Raw genomic sequence first — 24,876 nt, forward strand, 5'->3', positions numbered from 1 at the left:
AGTCATGATTGGATATTGATATAAAATAGTTATTGTGAAAGAAAAAGTGGTAATCAATGCAGAAACTTTACTGAACAAGATACATTAAAGAGTGAAAAACGACAAGAATACCTGTAAAGGGTGGCTACAAACAAGCAGAAATAAAATTCCCTGACTTTCCAGGTTTTCCAGGACAAAATTTACATTTTTAGCTGCAGTCCAAAGACATCCAACAAAAATCAATTCCATATGAGTGCCATGCATGCAATTTCTGTCGCATGTTGTAGTGAGATACTTTGTTGGGTGGCGATACTCGACAAAAATCGTATGTATCAATGGAGCCTATTTGTTTTCATGTTCCTTCAGTTTGTCCAACAAAATGCCTTACTATGACATCCGACAACTATCGGACGGCACCACCTGCTCCCATCCACTCCATCTGTTCACAGTTCTGTCCCCTTACTACTCCCATACGGACAAGCAAACATGATAATTCATTGTATTTTCCATGTAATATTTAGAGGCTTAACACATTTTTCTGCCCCTCCGGAAATTTCTCTCTCTCTCTCTCTCTCTCTCTCTCTCTCTCCTCCTGCCATCACTGGTTTCTGGTGCCATGATTGTGTTGTGCATAAAAGGGGCCTAAAAACTGAGGCCGAAACTTAGCAACAAGATTTCCTGTTCCCGTGCAGAGTTCCATAATGATAACTCACAATATGGTGGGCCGACCTATGTGACAGAGTGATTAGTATAGTCAGATACGATGCCAGGGGTCCTGGTTTTAAATTGCACTTGTTTGAAGTTTTGTTTCAAGTCCACTTTAAGAGGACAGAGGCTAATCGGGATTGGACCTACGGTTTAAAGTGGGATCCGAACCACTGTGCCATGTGGCTCAACCAAGTATGATCCCAGGACCCCCGGATTACAAGGTGATGAAGTTACCACTACACCATTGGGAACTCTGAGTTGCACTTGTTGTTGTGCACCTCTCAAAGCAGTGACAATGAATCAGGAGGAGGAGAAGAAAAAAAAAGGGAGTGATGAAACAGAATTTTTCCTAAAAACCCACATTTCCCAGCAGAGACTCGTTCAGAAAATTCCATGCTTAAGGGGTTAAGGCATCTATAATTTCCAACACATTGAAAGAAATTAATTTTACATACCTGCATTATTTCAGTTGTAAGGAGATCCATAAGAAGTTTTAGAATGGTAGGTGCAATGGGAACACACCTTTCCTTTGCTTGATTGTGAAGGCACAAGTTCATTAGCAAGGCTATGCTATATTCCAGGGTATAAGCTTTAAAAGAATAGGCATTCTTCAGCAAATCAACTACCCATTCCACAAGTCCTGCTTCAATCATGTTCACTCTCTGGTTATGCCTGAAAGTAGACGTAACGATTGAGACGTTCACTCTAAATAGGACCGAGCAGATACCGAAGGCAGAAAGTAATGATTGGGTTTTATTTCCAATATTGGCTGATATTTGGGGATGGGACAGATTAAATCGGTGTTCTATCGGTATCGGCCAATACAGGCATATCGGTAAAATTACCTATTATTTAATCGATCCGATATATCTGTAAATATCTTATAATTTAGTGCAAAATTCTGTCATTTTGTTACAAATTTTATGCACAATTTCCATGCTCTACTTTTTAAAAAGTAAAGGTCTACATATGTAACTTCTTTTGCACTGCAGCCACCTCGAAACACATTTATTAAGGAGGTCGTTTTTCAAGGACCATTTGGAATTTTATTTCTGACCGGTAGAATATAGGTTATCAGTAAATTTTATATCAGTACTTTATTAGTATTGGATAAAATTTTGTATCAGTGCATCCCTTTTTCTGACATTGCTCTGCCGAGCATTCTTAGCTCAAATGCCACAGAACACTTTCATGGAGTATAATTATCGTGGAAGTTATGAAAAATTTGTTCCATAGATATTGTACCAATATGTGAAAAAAAACTATATTTTGTGATTACATAACAGGTATTTTTATATTATGATGTATTATTTTGAATATTTTTTAAAAAAAATCTGGTAAGTTGATGCATATAATTGGAGTGGAATACTCACCCACTAATATTAATCAATATTTTTAAGAACATTTTATTCGTAATTGGGAAATGAGAGATGTGGTAGTAGATAAATACACAGAAACTACTATTCAATTCTTCAGCGAAACTGTTTACTTGTAGTTTTATTAATTTCAGTGGCCACTGCTCCCATCCTTGTTGGAACTTGTTGCCACTGAAATTAAAAGAACTGCAAATAAAACAGTTTCGCTGAAGTAAATACTAGTTTCTCTGTATTTAACTTCTTCTTGTTACAGTTTTCAAGCATCTGAATTGACACAGAAAACTATCGCATATACAGATAGAAAAATGTGTATTTACCTATTCTTACAGTATATAATTTTTCAAAAATGTTTGTGTGCGGTATACCTCAAAACATTTTAGAGAGACTGAAATGAAATTGCACATCAGTATACAACACAAAAATGCATTTTGTTGTTATATTATTATAGTATTTTAAAACTGTGCATTACCATATTTGGACAAATATTATTATCTATTTTTCTTGTTTTCTGGGGGAGTTGTAAGGGGGCAATTGATTGATTGATTGATTTATTTGCTTCAATTTACTTTGTTTTATGTGCCACTTTTGGCTAATTTGAGCTTGATGAATGGATACTCACAAACATCCATGCCCAGACTGGGATTTGAACCAGGGACTCCAGGTGTCATAGCACAATGGGATAACCACTCTGCCACAGGGGCTGCTACTGACCAATTGAGTCTGTTAATAATTGGACTTTACAATGCAGGTGTAGGTGATAGGGCCACACTAGATTGCACCAGACAGTTTCGAGTTTTGATAAATTCCAGTTGGCAGAAAGCTCGATACGAAAATAAAATAATAAATACAGCATAATATAATATCAAATCACATGTGAACAAGATTTGTAAATGAACTTCACATTTGTTAGTAATGTGTATTTGTTAGCTCTGGTATTTCTTGGAAATAAAAAAAAAATGTTAAGAATAATGCACAAAATACTATTCATGTTATACCGTAAAATAGTGTAATTACTATTAACTTGAAAATAAGCATGGTGGCAGCTGATAATTTGAAAACTATCATTAACATATTGCCAAAATTCCAGTACAAAGACTATAAAAAATATTTTAAGTTACAATTGCATAGTACATCCTCAATGTTTTATTTTCACTGGAAGAAAATTTAATGAAATTATTACAGTTTCATTAACACACCCAACAAACATTTCCATAGTAGGTTCATATGTACAGTATCAAAACAGAAAAATGTATATTTACATATATATTACATATTTGCTTTAATCAAACCGTTCAAATATTTTACACGGCCGTTTGCCAGAAAAAGTCTCTCTCTCTATATATAAAAGGACTTTAAAAGGACATATCTGTGTGTACAGTGCCAAAAAACATACAAGCAATTTTAAACGTTTTCTTAAATTAAAAAATAGATTTAAATTTAAAATCAATCTCCAAAATGATACTTTTCAATAAAAATCATGATTTTTTTAATCCACTCTGCTTGCAAATATCCACTTACCTCAGGCTCAGCTTTTGCAGAGTTGCCAGAACCATATCCAATGCCACTGGGTCCAACTTAATATCGTTGGTAAGGAGGCAGCTGATTAAAGTATCTAAAAGCTTGAGACAGCTGCACAGATAATCCCTGCCACTGCGGAGCGAAGCCAAGGTGTTCACTAGCCTTGCCACTGCCTGCTGCAGAGGGTGAGGGTTCAAGCAGGGCAACTTAAAGCAACCCAGAACACTCTCCTTCAACGGATGAAGCTGGCTCAGTCCCAAAATATCATGGCGAATATATGAGTTAATAACTTGATCACGTTCTTCCAGCGTACTCTGAGTTATTCTCTGAAAAATACAAATAGCAAGGTGATGTTTGTTAGATGTTCCATGTTTGAATTCAGAAAAAAACACTGTTCATTTACAACAGAATAGGAATATAAAACCGACAAAAACCTAACAACCAATATCTATTTCTGTTTTACTCTAAGCATTTGCAGTAACAGCTAGCGATATTCAAAAAATATCGTCCATGCGGATATCAACTAGACAATATATTGTCATGATATTTTGATGATATATATCACGTTGGTGGTATATCATCACAATAATTTGGCGATATATCGTATCATGCTGCAAGCGTGAGTCGAACCTAGGACCCGGGCATCATAAATAAATAAGCTAATCATGTCATAAAAAGTTCATCACAACAGCGACCTTCAGCGAAGTTGGAAAAACTCCGCTGACATTGCATTTGAAAATGAAATCAGGAATCAGTGTTTTCCCTCAGAATCGCCGTTGCCAAAGGACGCGATCGAGGCAACCGTCGTAACAGACGCTAGTTCGAATTTCATTTAAATAGGTCGCGAGAGAAAATATCTTTCTTAGTTGTGTTCTGTTTTCCGTCAGATGAAGTAGTTACAAAAGAACTCAGTTTCTAGTTGTTTTCAGTTTACGTTGAATCCGGTCATCGCGAGAGAGCTCCACAGTCATCATAAGTTTAGAAAAAGGAGTGAATGAACGATCGGGAAGTTAAACTTCGGGTTTAGAATATCGGTTTACGAAAGTACAGAGTTTGGAGCCCGGAGTTGCTCCCTTGTCCGTTTTCTTACAGAGTAGGGCCACATCACAACGAGGACCAGCGGAGAAGAGATCGCCGCAGAACTTCAGGTAACGAACATTCCTTATGTCTTTCCTCACCCTGCCTGTTCAGTCAAAGGTAGTGTTTTTAAATATATGTCCGTGTGTTCTTATTTCACGGGGCTAGTCCCCTTGCAGTTTGAGTGTCGTCGTTGCTCTCCAGAGCTACCACCTTTCTCTTACAACGTTCCTCTCGCTTAGCAAGCAAGTGGCTAAAGGCTGTCATAGCCTATCTTCGATCCCCCTCTTACACTTTAAATGATATTGTCACGATATTTGGTGATATATATCGTGGAGATGATATATCGCCGATATGATATGGAAAAAATATCGTGTATCGTATTGTCTGTGATATTGTGACATCAAATTTCCGATAATAATACATTCCTTGTAACAGCCTTCAACATCCAAGCTGTGAAACAGATTGTGAAAAAAACCTACCTCTGTGGCAGGGTTAGAACAGCATGCTACGACTCCAGGGGTCCTGGGTTCGATTCCTGGCCTGGGCATGCATGTTCTTTGTGACTGTTCCTTCATCAATTTCATTACACCAACAGTCATCCTCATTGTCGCCACTATGAGCATGCAATGCAACATGGCATCCTCTGGAGAGGAGAAGGCATTCTGTGCCCTGCAATTTCCACGAAACAAAGTCTGTTACAACCGTACGACAAGTGTACAAACAATCCATGGCTATGGTTGTCTGCAAAAATGGAAGCACAGTGACCAACCATCGGTGTCGAACGAGACTGTGTGTGTACTGGGTCTGCAAAGTTTTCCAATTTAAGCCCACAGAAATCAACAAATCTGGCAAGTCGAGAGCTTCAACTATCTGGAGAATTGTCCGATAGCTTCATTGAATTAAAATTGTTGGATGCATCGGCACATGTTGCCATTTTACCCTTCAACGTATACAGGTATTGTCCGATTACATCTACGAATGAAGCCATACCGCTTGCAACTTGAATCTATCCCACTCTTTCTAGATCCTGCAAGATTGCATCTCGTACTCCTAGCTGCAAAGTGAACCAGTGTTGTCAGAGACTATTTGAATAAATAATTGTGAAAATCAGGCACATCACCCATACAATGACTACATGCTCCATAAGTTTCCCACATTAAAATCGCAAAACAAAGGTTTTTTTTTTTGTAACCCTGTATTTTGAACACTAGACAATATAAACAACAATCATACATCAAGCAACACACTATGGTAGATGTATTTGTTGCACAAATGTACTGGACCACTATATATAACATTGTAATGCAGAACTATGTAATTTGCTTCCCTGCAGGGAACAAAGAACATTTCGGAAGAAAAGTCAACAGTTCTTTTTTCAGACGCCTTGGTGTGTATTGTTTGTCAATGCAAACACATCCATCAATTATAGGTAGAGTACAGAAAGTCACTTAACATCATAATTTGTAGTATGACCTTGAACTTAATTGACATTTATCGTTCAACGAAACTATATTTACAAGTTTTATGGTCATTGTATTCATGCGTAGAAGTCTTACCTAAAAATTTACTAACAATCAACTCACCCATCTCAGAGCTTGAATCAAAAGCATTCTTGTTTTCATACTCCCACAAGATAGATCAGATTTTACTTTTTTAAAATCTAAGTCAAAATACTTTTGAAGCGTAGAAATTTCAGAACCGCCTTGTATGGACTTCCGGATAATTTCTTCAGGCTTGAACTGAAAGGTGTAAAGGAAGAATTAAAAGAAACCTTTCTGTAAAATAGTAAATAGCATGGTAGCATTTAACTCACACATGGTTTTGTCTGAGAAAGACAGCGTTGTTTCATTTATAAATATAATAACTAGGACTGAGAAGATACCACTCTGAACCAAAACCGATGCAGATACTTGTAAATTGTAATAATTAAATGTTGTTCAAAATATTGATTAATATGAGGGGAAGTCAAAAATTATCTGCACTTTCACCATAACTTTCTTTAGGTTGGCCACACTGCCTTCAGATCTTGTATGCTAAAAGGTGGTACTGTTGTGGTTACATGGCTGAGGTTACATATTGATTGCTCCATTTTTCTTTCCTTTGTAACAGAGTAAACATGCTCTGCCGGCAATGTGCATCAACACAGAATAGAGAATAATGCTCCGTTTCTCTGCTCCAAAGGTGTGTCAGGGGCTGAATTTCACCTTAGGATTTCAGTACACTATGGGGACAGTGCTCTACTGCATAGAAGTGTATATGAGTGGTTTAAAAATGACCAGACGAGCAGGAAGCATGAGGCGGGAGCAGGATGCCCATCAACCTCCACCACTGATGGGAAGATTCAACAAGCTCAAGTGCGACGCCAAGGGTCCCGGGTTCGAATCCTGGTCGGGCTTGGTTGTTTGTGAATGTCCATTCATCAATTTCATCATTTCATCAATCATCCCCATCTTCGCAAATTAGCCAAGAGGCACAAAACGCGAAGTAAAATAAACTAAATCAAAAAAAAAAAAAAAAAAATCAACAAGCTCAAGAGATGATTCTGGCAAACAGATGGGTCACAGGGTGGCAGCTGATGAGGTGGCATGCTCTCTGCAAATTGGTCAACAGTGGCATGCCTGAGGGGGGGGGGGGGTTGGTTGGGGTTATAACCCCTCCCCTTTGGCCCAGTATTCTTAAACAAAAAGAACGTCAAAGGTAGGATAAGTTGGCAAAATGACGACAGACTACTAACAAAAGTGTACACAACCCATTCCCTTTCGAAAATTCTGGGTACGCCACTGTTAGTCATGGTTCTGTGTGCGAAATCGTCCATGACAAGCTTCAGATCACTGATCTCTGTGTTTCCTTGGTGCACATTACCAGCAGCTGAGCCATCTTTACTCTGTTACAAAAGAAAGAAAAATGGAGCAGATAATATGAAACCTCCACCACGTAACCACAAGTGTACCACTTATCAGCATGCGAGAGCTGTGAACAGTGTGGCCAACCTAAACAAAGTTATGGTGAAAAGTGTAGATAATTTTTGACTCTCCCTAGTATTTTTGTGTAAGTATTCCACTCTAATTATATCCATCAATTTACCGACATTTTGATTTTAAAATATCCAAGTATTACATCAGATCATTAAATTACATGTTGTTGTTACAAAATTTCACATACGACTGGTGCAAAATATAAACTGAATATTGCATAATTTCCAGAGTAATTAGACTCCACGAAAGTGTTGTGCGACATTTTTGCGGTGTCTGTGTGAAATACCAAACTGCTGCAAAAGTATCAGCTGGGATCGGTAAATAAATACTAACCGATAGTTTCTGATACTGATACATCGGTATCAGTTCGGTCCTAATTATAACAACAATGTATTCACATATAGGAACACAGTAACTTTTGTCAAATATTCATGAAAGTGCAAAACAGTTATTATCAATTACGATTAGGAACACACAGGAGATGTGGTATGTAGAAATTTCAGCAAAAAATGCAGGCTTGACCAGGACTCGGGCTATACAACTGAGTCACTGAGCCAGTTCTGCTTTTGCCAGCATTCAGCTCAGTTGGTAGAGCAATAGGCTTGGGATTGAGTCCTGGTTGAGACTGCAATTTTTACTGAAATTTCTACATGGTAATTACTATTTTGTTCCATATACTCCAACTCTTACAGTAATTCAGTTGGAGTGCCATGAGCTCGGAGTGGTTACAAATGACATCATACTAAATGTTTTGAACATGAGCATATTTCATGTTGTTCCCTACAATGTATCATAATTACAAATCCATTCTTACATTACTTTCACTTCCAGCACTGCGGCACTGACTAAATAGCTCAGGAAAGATTTTTGTGCAGCTGTTCAATGTCGCTTTCAGATCCACAGACTCTCCCCTGACTGAAGACTCTAATGCTGCCGTTAACTCTGCTGCAATGCCTGCAGGAGGGAAAAAAACTGTAATCAATAATTCAATGTTCATCCAAAACCACTTTAATCAAACAGTGACTGTCTTTCCAATTCCTTTTAACATTGATAATAATTGAATGTTACAATGTAAATCTTGTAGTTTTGCTCAATTCATGTAGGTGAAAAATAGTACTGATTTATTAACGCTTGACTGGAGCTTTGGCAGCCGCCAGGGTGAATTTTTTCAAATTTTCCTCTCCATTCGAAAAACCGCTTTGATATCGTATCAATCCATAAGATTAGATTTTATTTAAAGCCTCTCTGATGCTTCATGTTGACAAGGGCATTCACTTGTTTACTTCAGTTGTCTCAACTTCTGTGGTATGTAAATAATGCACAGTGTTGTGCTATGCAAACTTCCTGATGTATTCAGGATATAGGAAGTTCCATCAGCCTATGGAGTCAGCTGTTTGCAATAGAGGCAGTAAAAATCACGATTCGGCATGGAGGAAGGTCTCCATGGACTGGGTGATATAGAGGTGAGACAGACTGAGAAGGGACTGACTGTTGATTTGGATGGAGGAGAGAGAGGAGCTTAGAGAAAGTAGTTGAGGGAAAGTGAGGCGAGTCCTGGTCAACCTGCAACGAAGCCTAGAGAGGAATTAGTTTATTTTATTCTTTGAAATTATCATCACTCTTCAGATAGACAGGTAATTATCCTAACCCAGCCATGATTCAGGTTCAAAGGTTCATAAAACCCAATGAGTGACCATTGTCTTTTCTAATTGTTAAGCTGTTTAGTTTTTGTTGTGCCTTTCGCACTGCCAAGCATTTAACTTGTCATGTTAATGACAAGTGCCCTCATCATCGAGGATGAAGGATGAATAAGTTACATCACCCATTGATTAATTGTGGAAGTGACTTGTTCTGATCCCCATCATTCTGTAGAATGATACGATATTCCAAAATATGAAAAATTACATCAGCTTAGAATTCATTCTAGAGCATTGACGTGAACTTTCGTGTAGTTCGCTTTCATTGTTATCTAGATAAGCTCAGTAGTTTCGTGATTACGCAAGTCTATTAAACTATTGAGGGCTGCCAAAGGACCAGTCGAGCCTTAAATATACATTATTAAAAAAATGTTGGCACAGAATTGGAACAGATATGCATAATACACAAGATTGTTGTCAAACTTCAGAATGGAATCAGTTGGTATATTGTGAATTCCACACAGGATAACTGAACACTGGAAAGAGGCATGCATATTTAGTTTTTGACGGAGACACGAAATGTGAAATAACACACTGTAATGTTCATTTTTTGTGTTTTTCAAAGGTGTGAGGTACGTTCTTGTACCATGTTTTGTCACGAAATGATGCAAAATGAACTGCAAAACACGAAAAAAAAAAAACTTTTATAAACACGAAATTTAGTTTATTTACCAAAACAACACCTTCTGAAGTCTGAATTAACTGGCAAGTGATGAAAAAAAAATGTGCGATTAAAAGGAAAAAGCTTATTTTGTGTAATTACGAAGGTAAGCCTGGGAATTCATATCTTAAAAGTCCATGCCCGATCCCAATAATTTTTCTCGTAAATAGCTTTCTGATTTTTAAACTTTATTCGTTAATTAATATGTACCCTTGAAATTTAATATTAATAACTTAAGATTGAGTCACTGATCTATACCATGCTATTTTTAACTAACAATAATAATTATTTTCTTTATTGAATTTGAATTTAATATTTTTGTGAGATGTCTAACATATGAAAATGTTCTGCACCTACCAATTAATTTACGATAGTCCTTTTGTAGTCGACGAAACTTCTGACGAAGTGACTTGTAACTGTTGCAAATATGGCTGCCGGGGGAATACATTTTATTGTAGTTATCTAGCTCCTTCCTAGTGCATAAGTGCACTAGTTTTGGTGCAACAGAGTCTCCCCAACAATGGTCCTCTAGAAACCTCACAAGATTCTTCTCCAAGTTCTCCACCCAGGAATTCTGAAAAAATGATATTCATTTGTGAAAATGAAATTTATACATGTACCTTGTAGTGGCATGTTTAGCAGGATAGTTAAAAATGTAACAACAATATTGAATGATGATACACTTGGGAACTTGTTAGTAATTTGATTACATGTATTCTTTATACCACCGCATCTCTTATTCCCAAACATGAACAACAAGGATAATTTTTATTTTCTTTCTCAAGTCCACAGTCTACTTGAGACTGGACTTAAAACTTTAAAGTGGGAACCACTAAGTGCCTCCACCAGGTATCAAACCCAGGACTCCTTGATTACAGCATGATGATGTTACCACTATGCCACTGAGGAAGTCCTGTAACAAGAAAAAAAAACTTGGAACATGGAATGTCAGGATCATTGGGAGTGAACAGAACAGATATGATGTATACGTTGTCATAGTCATTTCAACTACTACACACTACATCTGCATAAAAATCAATTATCACTTTCACTGTTCAAAATATTTAATATGTATTAAATACTAAAATTAAAGATTTTGTGATTGTTAATTTTTAACAAGATATCAGAGAATATTTTGATTTTTTAAATATTACTAAGAAATTGCAAACCTCAACAAACTACATACAGTAAAAACTTCCCTTAGACAGAAGTAAAGAACACTAGTGTGAAGTAGGTAAAAAAGGTAAAAAAAAAAGGTAAAGTGCTCCCCTGTGCATAGCACCACGCCATGAAGGCGTATAGGGGGTGTGGGGGTAACGCCCTACACTTTCTTGATCCGGTCGTGAGTGGGGGTGATGTGATCAGCATCACGCCCCTGACCGCCTTTACCCCCCAGGGTTTCCCCCAGGTACCCATGTTATTCGACGCTGGGTGGGCGCCGGGGCCGCTTCCATCGTTAGAAAAATTCCCGGATTTGAACCGGCCGGGGATCGAACCCGGGACCTTGAGCATGGTAGTCAGACGCGTTACCGACTGAGCCACCGCGGCCACCGGTGGTGAAGTAGGTATCAACAAATTTGATTCTATCGTTCTTACCCATTATTTGTCACAATTTATCTGGTTTTATAGCGAGAATGTTCATTTTTAAGTAATATGGTTCAATTAACAATCTAGCGCATTGCATTTGGATGTGATGAATCCAACAAAAATACATATCTTGGAATTTTGCTTTGTTATTTCGCAATGTGGTATTCTGTGGCCTGGGCACATGTACTGCTTACATTTACGAGGTTTGGCTAGAAAAAAACCAGATTGATGTTGCTATTGGCAAACAACGAATGCGTGAAGGTTGAGGAATGCATGATTCTATACTACCATACCCTGCCTACAGAATGACTAATTGCCCTGGGTGCAGGTCTCTCAGTTTCGCTGTGGCACTTGGACAAAGCGGAACGTGCGTCTGTGCTCCGTCGGAAAAATGCTGAGTATTAAAATGGAACAGCATGTCAATATGAAGTTCCTTTACAAACTGGGGAAATCCGCAACAGAAGCGTACGACATGTTAAAATCTGTGTACGGGGATGAGTGTTTATCACACACACAAGTGTTTTGAGTGGTTTAAACGGTTTAAAGAAGGACAGGAAATGATCCAAGACAACCCACGTTCAGGACGACCATGCACGTCGAAAACGGAAACAAACATTCAAAAAGTGAGTGATGTGATTCGAAAAGATCATCGATTGACCATTAGAGCAGTTGCTGAAATCACAGGAATAGACAAAGAAAGTGTTAGACAAATTTTACACGAGAATTTGAACATGAGTAAAGTGTGTTCAAAACTCGTGCCAAGGAACCTGACATTGGAACAGAAGGAAGCTTGAGTGAACATTTGTACGGACACTTTGAAGAACATTGAAACAGACCCTACATTCTTAGAGAGAGTGATAACCTGTGATGAATCGTAGTTTTTCACGTACGACCCTGCCACAAAGTGCCAATCAATGCATTGGAAGACCCCGAGTTCGCCACGTCACAAGAAAGCTCGCATGAGCAAGTCCAAATTCAAAGCCATGATGATTGTCTTTTTCGACATTCGAGGCATTGTGTACGTTCATTGGTTACCCGAGGGTCAAACTGTAAACCAACATCATTACATTAATGTGCTGAAAACCCTTCGTGAGCGAGTAAGAAGACGACGACCTGATTTGTGGCAACGGAAGTCATGGATTCTGCACCAAGACAATGCTCCTGTCCATACGGCCCTGTCAGTGAAGACATTTTTGGCTAAATATGGCATCCCAGTGTTAGAACATCCGCCGTATTCGCCGGACCTTGCTCCCTGTGACTTCTTATTCCCCAGAGTGAAGTCCGCCCTAAAAGGAACCAGATTTGAGACAGTAGAAGCTGTGCAAAGAAAAGCGGCGGATGTAATGAACATGATCTCCGAAAATGACTGGCAACACTGCTTCCACCAATGGAAAATTCGTATGGAGCGGTGTACAGATCGTGCAGGGGAGTACTTTGAAGGAGATAAAATTCCTGTTGTACAAAATGCCGAATAAAAGATTTCATAGCATCGGTCCGGTTTTTTTCTAGCCAAACCTCGTATAACAGATATTATGTCAATGGTCGCAAAGATCACTATTGTGCTCCACTGAAATATGAAAAATGGTAACAAGATTAATACTTGTTGTTTCAGTAAAAAAATACTTAACATAAATCAAGGGGTTTGATACCTGGTGCAGGCACATAGTGGTTCAGATCCAACTTGAACCTGTAGGTTCAGTCGCGCTTAGCCTTTCTCTGCATAAAGTGGACTTCAAACAACAATTCAATTCACTTAACAACATTACATTTCGACCTTCTTTAGGGGTCTTCCTCAGACCTGAAACCAATCTTAGATAGAGGGTTGAAATGTTAAGTGTCTTTCTTACTGAAAAATAGATTGTCTTGCTCAGCATATGTAGTTTCTTTTTTTTTTTAAAAAAAAAAATATATATATATGCGCTCTAATAACAAGTCAACAACGGATATAATTCAAATAACAGCTGAACTGAGATAGTTTCTGAACTGTTCCAGGATCAAGAGTGTTGTCAAACTGCAGTAGCGTGTGAAAATAATTGAATGATTCACAATTGTCACCCGCGTAATCACTGCAGTGTTAAAAAAAAGGAAAATGTTCTGCTACTGTCAGGCATTACCTGGAAGAGCTCCTTGAAAGAGGGATGGTTTCCTGGGTTATTTATAAATGGCAATGCAAAGTACGGAAGGAACTCTGGTTCGTTGCTGAAATCCGCTCCTTTTGTCTCTAGGTACGCACGCAGATCTTTCATTGACTTCACAAGCTCCTCCTCTGCATTTGGCGTGTGGTTTCTCAGTGGAAGAACAGCAAAATGGACATGGAGATAAAAACTTAGTTGCCTATAAGGGAGCTCGTCTTGGATCCTAGGTGGAATACATGTCTCCCAGGACTGCAATGATAAATAGCAAGAGGTTAAAATCTTTTCAATACAACTTGAAACATAACCCTTAAAGGCTGGAGCCTCGGGAATGTGGATACACTTTTCAAACTTGCCATGAAAAAAATCAAAGCTTGAGAACTACCGTATTTACGAGAGCATAATGCACGTGCGTGTATAATGCACACCCTGGTTTTTCATCGGTAAAAGCAACAAACAACTATATCTCATACATAATTCAGGTTTAAAAACATATTGCAGCATGTAATTTCACATTTTGTGTTTCCGTCAAAAATGAAATATGCACGTCTCTAGTCAATACTAATTTTACTATTTATGATGCTGACAACACATAACAAAAATCAACCTTTTTCAGTTTGCATTTAATTTTTGAGTGGCCACATGCATCATTAAAAAAAAGAAAAGCAAAGTGCTCCCCTGTGCCTTGCACCATGCCATGAAGGCGTATACGGGGTGTGGGGTTAGGGCCCCACACTTTCTTGATCTCGGCCAAGCTGGGGGTGATGTGATCAGCACCACACCCCTGGCTGCCTTTCCCCCCCAGAGTTTCCTCCAGGTACACACTTTATACGATGCTGGGTGGGCGCCGGAGCTGCTTGAACAGGTTGAAAAAGTCTCGGTTCTCACCCACCGGGGATTGAACCCGGGTCTCTCACATGGTAGACAGACACCCTACTGACAGAGCTACCGAGGCTCACTTTTACCTCTCACTGTGCACATAGACCAAGAAAGTGAATTACTTTTGTCAATTGATTGTACTTCACTTACCTGGAAAAACAGTTCGAAATTTCCTTTCTGGAAACAATCCAACAGAAGTGGAATATGTTCTTCTTTAATCTTCTCTGTTAAAACATCATGTTCAGTGTTTGGGTATCCCAACTTAACACACTCTTCCAAAAACACTGTTGTTGTTGATTGGAATTCCTTAAGGACAAGAAACTGGAACACAAAACAATTATATCAAGACAATAATAATAATAATAATAAAAAGGCATATAGCACCGTACCATTAAGGGATGTGGGGGTAGATCTCTGCCAATTTTGGAGGTGATGTGGCAGCATCATGCTCCGGCTACCTTAACCCCAAGGTATCCACTGATTTGAGGCTGGGTGAGCCCCAGAGTCACTTTAGGCAGGGACAAGGGTGGGAAAACTCCAACCTTAGATAACCCACCCCGGGAATCGAACCTGGGTCTCCCACGTGGCAGTCAGATGCCATACCGACTAGACCACCATGGCTTAACTGTATTACATATTACCACTTTCACATTGAACTATTGTTTTCAAGAACGAAAAATAGTGGATTAGCAAAGTTTCAAAGATAATCAGATCTTTATTTCTGAAACCACAAACAAAAGCAATGGGATTCTCTCAGGCTAATGATCAGGAAAACTTACAAAGTGTTAAGAGTACACATCTCTAGAAATTGTGTGAACATCTGTGTTTTAGCATTAAAGTCCAGATTTCTAACCACTAAAAAGAACCCGAATGGGCAGAGAAAAAGGCACTAAAAATCTGGAAAGAAAGGGTGTGATAATAGGTACTAGAAATTTTAAAAATACATGATATGCATGAACTTCTATTACAGAACAAATCAATAAAATGTTATATTTCTATAAAACTGATGATCGTAATATTGACAGAATACTGTACTTATGCACTAACAGCAACAGTGTTATAAACTTTTCAAATCAGTATCATTTACACACACACACAAAAAATCAGATTTCACTGCCTCAAATAGAGAACTTACAATGTAAGTGGTTGGTAGACAAGATAGACGCCAGCTATAGAAAGCTGTCCGATTGCGCTTTGCATAAGATTGGATTTTCTGTATTCTCAGTTTATTTCTTTATTGTGGTACTTTGCATGGGTGTTAAGCTATTGCTATTGAACAGTGCCGATGGTAAAAACAGTAACCCGAGTAAGTGGAAATGCAGCAAGAGTTCCAGTTATTGTTCCAGCGGCAGCATCCTCCTGACGCTTTTCTCTGCCTCACCGAGGGAGAGACGTGCAATGGACAGCAGTCAAGGTAAGCACTCGCCTCACTGGCTCTTGAACTTTCTTTATCTTGTGCTGCTGTGTGGAGACATTAAGTTAAACCCAGGTCCCAGGCCAATGGAAAACAAATTCAGTGCATACTATCATAATGCCAAGAGCATAAAAAATAAACTTTCTGAGTGCACTTCGGAATTGGGAGAATTTATGGAGCAGGGCTGTATTGCAATAACCGAAACGTGGCTCAACGACAATGTACTGGATTCCGAACTGCCTTTTTCAAAACATTTCACTATGTACAGGAAAGACCGAGGCTCAAGGGGCGGAGGAGTGATGCTTTGCATAAATAACAAATGGAATAGTGTGTTGCGAAGTGACCTGGATCGTGACTGAAATTCTGTGGGTTGAGGTGCTTCTCGGCAAGAAAAACAAACTTTTCATCGGTTGTTTTTACAGGCCACACAAAACTTGCCCCGTAGCAGTTCTGGAGGCTTGCTACGATTCTGTGCTGTTGGCATCCTCAATGGGCGACGTAATTCAATCTCTCAATTACATGGACAGACTCCACGCATGGCTTTACAAAAGACAAGAACGACACGTTTTTCATGGATCACTTCATACATGGCCTAAGACTTCAACAGCACAATATGTTCAATACACGAAAAGACAATAACCTGGACTACATTCTCTCGTCACTCTCTTCAGCGCACATCACCCCTTCGAGAAACCTCATCACTTCGGACCACGAATCGCTGGATGCTGTATTCTGGCTCCCGGACCACCTGAAGAGTCAACGACCTCCCACCCCTCGACGCCAATACCTTGTTTGGCACAAAGCACCCTGGGGTGACATCCGTTCGGCACTGGATTCCATTCCCTGGACAATCCTGGAGAGTGGAAGTGTCGACAAAGCATGTGACGTGCTGACTGATGTGATTCATGCAGTGATGAAGGATTGTGTGCCACTCAAAAAAACGAAATCAAGCAAATACCCTTCCTGGTTCGACTCTGAGCTCTTACTTACCCTTGGAAACCGAAGAAAGGCCTGGGATCTCTGGAAACATTTTCCTAATGAATACACACGGAAAACTTTCACCGAGTTACGACGTCACTCTAAACAACTGCAGAAGACCAAGTACAGGGAATACATCGGTGCTATCACAAACAATATCAAATCAAATCCCATAAAACATGACTCAGTATGTGCAGAGGGCCCTGACAAAGCTAATATTTTTAACACATTTTCTCCAGAAATACAACCTCGAATACAGACTTCATGCCTCCCCAACCTCCGTCCAGTTTGCTGTTACTCTCTAACGTCTCTTTCCACGTCTCCAGAAGAAGTGCCATACATCCTATCTTCAATGCCTCAAAATTGCTAAAATGGTCCTGATGAAATCCCTTCTATTTTCCTAAAAAACGCTGCTTCTTCTCTCGCTATTCCCTTCTCTATTTTATTATACAGATGCTTCAATGAGGGTACATTTCCAGATTCATGGAAAAATGCTAACGTGGTACCATTATATAAATCTGGAGACAAGTGTGCTGTTTCTTCTTATAGGCTTATTTCCCTTCTTTCACCACTTTCTATCGTCTGTGAAAAGATAATAAAGGGCCGACTCTACAAATTTACCTCTCCATATATAAATACAGCACAGCACAGCTTCTTACCAGGCAGCTACTGCTTAACCAACTTGAGCATTTTATTATCTGACGCTATCAACTCTATATCTGAAAATTCTCAACTGGATGTAATATATCTGGATTTTTCGAAAGCTTTTGAGACTATAAACCACAATTTCCTGCTTCATAAATTATCCCACCGATTCAATATTCATGGAAACTTTATCTCTCTGCTCAAGCATTATATCCAAAACAGACAACAAAAAGTTGTTCTTTCCGGAACCTCTTCTTCTTATCAATCTGTATCTTTTGGTGTACCTCAAGGCAGTCTTCTCTTCATCCTGTACCTTGATGATCTTCCAGAATATCTTTCCGATTCATGCAAAAACCTTCTCTTGTTCGCTGACGAATGCAAAATATATAGTAAAATCTCCAATTTCAGTGGCATGACACTTCTGCAAAAGAATTTAGATTCTCTAATAAAGTGGTGTGAATTATGGAACTTAAAACTAAATCCTTAAAAATGTACCATGATGACCTTGTCCTTAAAGAAAAACACATTTAATACTAAATATTTCATAAGAAATAATTGTGTTCAAAGAGTTGCCGCACAAAAGGACCTGGGCGTCATATTTGATGAGAAACTTTCCTTTTCTGAGCACATCTCTACAGTCACAAGGGGTTCAATGCGTATGCTGGGTCTTCTCTATTGTTTCACGGAAATAAACAACTTGACTGCCCTCAGCACCATTTACAAATCTTTTGTGTCAACTAAAATTGAATACTGTTCTCCGATCTGGTCTATGGCATGCCCCTCAAATTCAGATAGACTAAATTCCACGCCACATTTCTTCCTGGCCATTGTTAGACACCGAATTCCATCCACAAAACACTTGCAAAAGTCCATCCTCCTGCTTTGGTTTGGTTTGATTTGGTGTTTTAAGTCCACTTTATGCGCAGTAAGGCTAATCGGGACTGGACCTACAGTTTAAAGTGGGATCCGAACCACTTGTGCCTCCACCGAGTTCCATCCTCCTGCAAATGTTAAATATCCAAACTCCTCAAGAGAGACATAGACTGGCTGTCCATATATATTTAAAAAAAAAATAGTGAATGGCAACATCAGAAGTGACCACCTTCTTCAGGAAATTCACTTTCGTGTGCCTGCCCGCTCAACAAGAAGCACTGAACTTTTTGCTTCTGAGAAGCTGAGATTGTGCCTCATCCAGCACTCTCTGCTCCATAGACTGCCCAGTGAATACAATAATCTTGGAAGACATTTTTGAAAATCTGGACCGTTTTAGAAGAAAGTTAACTAAAAGTATGTAAGTCTCTTAACCACATGTAATTTTTCTTCGGCCCAGTATTCCTAAAATAAAGAATGTCAAAGGTAGGAAAAGGTGGTAAAATGAGGGCTGACTACTAAAAAAGTATGCACAACCCCTCTTTTTGAAAATCCTAGGCATGCCACTGCTACAAACAGCACAGAAAGTAAAAAAAAACAAAAAAAACCCTCAACATTGAATGCATCACTACTGATCAGCTATGAAAAATAAAGCATGCTTCAACATTACCTCATGAATCAGCTGGATGCAGTAAGACATTCGTTCCATATTGTTGACATCATTGTATGATGACCAAATAACTTCTTGGCCCTGCCTGGAATAGGGAAAAAATTAACATCAATCAGTAGCAAATAGCTGGCGTATACTGCCTCTTTATTTTTACTTCAATGTTACATAAAATATGCCACAAGGTATTTTGTATGCCATTCACCTCCTTTCAGAGTGGGTCTTGCAAGATACAGTAGTCGGTCAGCATCTGAAAATACGATTGTTTTTCGAGTACATCAGACTATATTTTTTAATGTTGTAACTACATAATTTTACTTAAAAGTCGCATATTAAACCAAGAATCACTCAAAGTATTTTAAGTTTGCTGGAGGAAAAATGAATCTACCACTACTAATTAATGCATTACCAAAGATTTCAGTTAAAATAATATTGTGCTTTGCATTGACAAAATTTTCGATTAATGTCATACTTGCTAAAAGACCATGTTGGGAAGTTTAAATATTAAGTTATCTTAGCAAATGAATGTAAAATTCACGAAGAAGCAGGGAAGGAGTAAAAATAAACCTAAAAAATGTTAAAAAGAGTCCTGAAGTTAGCTCCAAGGTACATTGCTCAGAAGTGGGTCACATTTTCTGGTCCAATCCAACATCTTCCCAAGGAACTATTTCTCAGGAAAATCTAAAATTTTGTATACAAGCCTTCCAGACTCATCTCAATTCAAGGCAATAACTTGGGGTTCCTGGTTGACCCTTAGTAATCATGTCACAATTAATTTTTTTTCAGTATAATTCTTCTTCTAGTTTACGGTTGCTACACGCATTTAAACAAATTCTTAAAGTTCTTTCCACACCTTCACATCGAACAATGTGTTTAAATGATGGTAACACCAACAACAAACAATACAAGCAATATTAATAAAAATGAAGAATTCATTGTGTATATTATTGTTTATTCACTTGATTCATTTTAAATCTATGTAATTGTCTCTGTTTTCACAGTGTTAATTTTGTGAGTTATATTATATAGATAAGAATTATACGAAAGAAAAATTAAATGTAACAACGTAACTATTCCTTAACAATTCTGTTTGTTAACTAATCAGGAAAAAGCCCCAATGCAATCTCCATGACAATTGTTTGTTAAGCCTGTCTATATTCTTTAACAGTATTACCAATGTATCTATTGAAAAAAGATGCACTAAACTAAGCTGTGCATGGCGGTAATGGTTTCAAATGTTTAATGATTTTGCAGGGTTTAACCCTAGAACACTACCGTACCTAAAATTTACGTATGCTTCACGCTCAATTCCCTCCCCTACCTCCCACATCACACCCACCTACCCCTCCACCTATGGTATTCCTCGGGCATTCTGTCAGGCACATGGCAGCACTATGGTAAGGAGGGTGGAAGCAGTGAACGTCTTTAGTTTGTGCGTTATTTGGGACTCTGCACGTCAAAAATACGTAGTGATAGTAACAGAAGAAAAATCTTGCACGTAATTTTGACATTCATGTAGTAATATGCATAGTGAAAATGTCTGAAAAACATCTGACAACTGATAAAATTTGCGAACCTTTGGTAAGTTGTAAAGAAGAAGAGAATGAAGAGGATATTTCGGAAGTTAAGGATTCTGATATCAGTGATTACAATAGCGACAACGACCCAGAATATGTTCCTATAAGGCCAAACAAAACAAAATTGTGGCTTTAATTTCAACAATGCACAAAGATGCAACAATCTACAATTCTACCTACAATTCTGCAAAGGGTGGAGTAGACGCTTTTGATCAAATGTGCCAACTTAATAGTTGCATAAGCCATGCTCATATATTTTATAAAGAATAAAAACTCCAAAATGTAGAAAACAAACCAAATAATATTAAAAAATATTTGTCACTTTGATTTTATAAACTAAGGTTTATGTTAAAAATCATTCACGGCATGTACGTAATATTTACATAGCGGTAGTTATATAGTAATATGGGAACATGGGAGTGTTCTAGGATTAAGTAAGTATTAGGAAGTGTTTTAGAATACTGGAAATGATAGTGGGCACAGGTTTGAGGCTTGTAGAAAGTAATTAGCCCATTTAAAAGCATCACTGAGTATTATTCACCAGAAAAATTATGATTTGAAAACTACCTGGTACCATTAACCCTCTATACCACCTCGAGAAAGTGAAATATTTTGCATTCTTTATGAAGTTAATGTTGCTTTTGAATGTTTTCAGTTGTTTTTAGCTTGCGGAAATGTGTTATTGTAAGTAAGTACGTACATTTGGTACCTTAGTATGGAGCAGAACAGACCGAAGACTTCACAGAAGTGAATATAGCACCCACCATGAGATTCCACACCAGCAGCAGATGGGACGTTACCTACAGTCTTATAAATGTTATTGTAAAATAAAGTAAATGAAACACCAAGGACTGAAAACTTATGAAACCAAAATGGAAGTGAAATTATCACTAGGAGTGTTAGATTTATAATTTTACGTCATTAGGTTAAGACTGTTAGGTTTGGTGTTGATAGTACCTTTTCACGTTTTTGTTAAATTCTAAGTTTGATGGTGTGACCTTTCGCAAGTGTTCTTTAGCTATTTTACTGTGTATACAAACTCTATTACTAATAAAAAGTGGCAAAAGTATTCAGAGATGGCAGGCTTTTACTTACGCAGGCCATACTTTGAGATCAAATACTGTTATTTGTGTTTTTCGCTCAGTGGAACCAATTTGATATTACGTAAAACTTCGAAATCTGTCAATTTTAAAAAAGAAAGAACTTAATTCTCGAGGGGTACAGTGGGTCAATGGCCAAAGTGCTTTTTGAGGGGCACTTTTCAACAAGCAGTCCGAATGGGGGTTTTGTGCTTCAGATCAGATATTACATGATCTGGCGTTGGAAGCATTTAGAAAAGTTATTTAAAGGCTAAGAGCTATAAACCTAACCTGCCTAACATAATAATGAAAACATTTAGCGACGTAATACCTCATATCACCTGACGTAGAAGCTGAAGTCTGTATCCAAGACGACAATAAACGAATGACTGTTAGTAAACAAATGCCCAGATGGGAGTATACAAAGGGAAAAAAATATTATCCAGAAAACGGTACTTGTTTACTATCCGTCGGACAGATTTCTTAATTTCTACAGAAGAAACTACTTACCGCAATAAGTTCCTGTAGTATTGTCTAACATCGGGAAGGTGTTTTGTGTGAAATTCAGGTAAGTTTTCCGTATCCTGGAAACGTATTTCTTCAAATTTAAAAGTTTGGGGCTCATTTGGGGACAGGTGACTTCGGCCAATTTTTAACATGCCTTTAACAGGGAGTCTATAGAAAAAGCCGGGGAGCCGGAGCAGAGGTGGGGCCACGTTAGTGGTTGGGGCCGGTAAGTCAATTATCCCAGGGGCGGAGCCCAGTATCGGTGGGAAATTTGAGTCAAAAATTTCAACCGGAAATAATGTTTTTGTTTACATTTTGCACCGATTCCGGGATGGATAGCCCCAAAAACCATTCACGGAATGTTCCACGAAGCAGATAGGTAAGTACGAATGTCAAAAATTGACGAAACTCCGAAGTTATAGGTGTCCGACGGATAGTAAACTTTTACCCGAAAACTCACAGTAAGTAATCATCAAGCCTCTGAAGTATGTGATAACCGACATAAATAGGTGGCATGAGTTTATAATAACCTTGTTAAATACGACGATGATTCTCCATACAAAGCAATTGACAACCATGTTTCTTTCGCATTTCTTGTCGCACAACAGTTTTCCTTCCTTGTGTTCCGACGTCAGATGAGGAATGCCGGAGCGAATGTACAATATAGAGAAAGTCTCCAATTTTGTTAATTTTCGGTGTACTAACTAATTTTGACCTCCTAATCACGAATCTGTTGGAAAAAACCGGGGGTCACGTCTGAAAATTTGAAAAAAAGCCGATTGATTTTTTTTATATATATACGTGTATATGCGTAGTTTTACGAACAAAAATGTAATCTCCTGTCATTGTGTCCAACCACGCCATTGTTTTACAAGAAAATGATTTATGATGTTCAATTCTAGTACGATCCCTATTTTTTCGATGAATTTAGAGGTGAAATGAGTGCTAATGGAACCTAACCTAACCTCATGTGAATGGTTCGTGGGGCTACCCGTGGATGGTTTTTGGGGCTAACATCAATGGTTTGTGGGGCTACCCGTGGATGGTTTTTGGTGCTAACGAACAATTTTTCATCAAAATGTACAATTTCCAGATGTGATTCATGATTAGGAAGCCAAAATTAGTTAGTATACTGAAAATTAACGAAATTGGAGACTTTCTCTATATTGTAAATTCTTACCGGAATGCCTACAAGGTTAGGTTAGGCCTGTTAGGTTAGGTTCCATTAGCGTAAATACAACGAAAAATTATTATTTACGCTAAGAGAACTAAACACACTAAAATTGAAAAGCTTTCTGCCTTGACGTCAGAACACAAGGTTGGTCAAGTGTTGTGTGATAAGTGAGACCCAATTCGTTACGTTGTATCCAGCGTTGTCACACTGTTGCGTTCTCAGTTACATTGTGTTCAGCATGGAAGAATGGTGGGGGACACGCACAACAGTTTCCCTACCTTGTGTTCGAGGAATGCCTACGAGGTTAGGTTAGGTTCCATTAGCATAAATACAATTAAAAAGTATTATTTAGGAATGTGGACTCGTTTGATTAGGTACGTTTGGCAACGGTGTATTGCACGCTGATTTTTTCATGTTGGGAAAATTGACCTGCTGTTCTTACAGTAGGGTTACCTTACGTTAGAAAAACATAGTTTATTTCGTTTTTCTCTACATTTCATACTTGGCCGCCAATTATTACATGCAGATTCGTGATTAGGTGGTCTCAATTAGTGAGTAGGCGAAATTTCATAGCAATTGGAGAGTGGTCCGGTATTGTAAACTCGTTCCGGCCTGGGGATATCGCAAAAAATATTCGAGGCGGTATATTCGGTCAACTGTCCCACCACCACATATATTATGCATTTATTTTACACATAAACATTCATTAACTTACTGCTTTCTCTGATATGCGAACTCCATTGAATTTGCAAATTGCGAAAGAACTGTTTCACTTGCTATCATTTAAATGGTATTAGTAGTACACATTTCTGAGTCATATGGTTAATTAGAATTTTAAAACATTCTAATTGGTATGTTTATTCCACAAAAGTGATTTACGATTTTAAGAACATGACAAAATAACTTTCGGCATCACCGAATACATTCTTGAATCCGTTCTGCTATGGAATTTCCAATGTTGCCAACACATGTAACAAAAAGACCGACGCAGGATTTTCGGGAATGCAGAAAAAATCGAATTTGACCGACATTGCTCGATTGTCTACTACTCCGTGTAATTAGTCTTTAATTCATCTTAGCGTATTTTAGCGTATGTTTAAATTTTTCCTGATCATTTTATACAACATGGAATGAATGCATGCCCAACGGGGAGGGGATTGGTGGGGGTCATAAACCTACCCCCTGAGCATAGCATGCCTCTGTGTGTGAGCGCTTCCACATATAAGCGCGGGAGACGGGTGGATGTGCAATAAACTTTCACAGGCATAGAGAACGTGGATGAACATCTTTTCTTGATGGCGTTTTTGGGTCATTCCATGTCGCATCATCAGGCACAAATTGACCATAAGTCACCAATTTGATGATTTTTGGTA

The 24,876-nt window shown here is 38.3% G+C and overlaps 1 protein-coding gene across 4 annotated transcripts in view; it reads right to left on the reverse strand.

Annotated features, from left to right (window-relative positions):
- The window catches only part of LOC145996208 (lisH domain-containing protein ARMC9-like), a 50,370-nt gene extending 25,919 nt beyond the window's left edge, over positions 1 to 24,451 (reverse strand). For all 4 annotated transcript variants that reach the window (XR_014442760.1, XR_014442759.1, XM_083132627.1 and 1 more), the window contains exons 1-9: positions 24,219 to 24,451; positions 19,170 to 19,254; positions 14,743 to 14,913; positions 13,696 to 13,965; positions 10,352 to 10,568; positions 8,451 to 8,590; positions 6,245 to 6,400; positions 3,582 to 3,907; positions 1,143 to 1,359 (exon numbers count right to left, since the gene is read on the reverse strand). Coding sequence is in view for 2 of the 4 variants with exons in the window: in XM_083132627.1 (XP_082988753.1) it covers positions 1,143 to 1,359; positions 3,582 to 3,907; positions 6,245 to 6,400; positions 8,451 to 8,590; positions 10,352 to 10,568; positions 13,696 to 13,965; positions 14,743 to 14,913; positions 19,170 to 19,254; positions 24,219 to 24,286 (1,650 nt within the window). In the remaining 2 variants the exon portion in view is untranslated. The remainder of the gene's footprint in view (positions 1 to 1,142; positions 1,360 to 3,581; positions 3,908 to 6,244; positions 6,401 to 8,450; positions 8,591 to 10,351; positions 10,569 to 13,695; positions 13,966 to 14,742; positions 14,914 to 19,169; positions 19,255 to 24,218) is intronic.
- Positions 24,452 to 24,876: the final 425 nt, after the last annotated feature.

This window comes from Lepisma saccharinum, chromosome 12 (genome assembly GCF_977018435.1).
Source record: "Lepisma saccharinum chromosome 12, izLepSacc3.1, whole genome shotgun sequence".
Lineage (NCBI taxonomy): Eukaryota > Metazoa > Arthropoda > Insecta > Zygentoma > Lepismatidae > Lepisma > Lepisma saccharinum.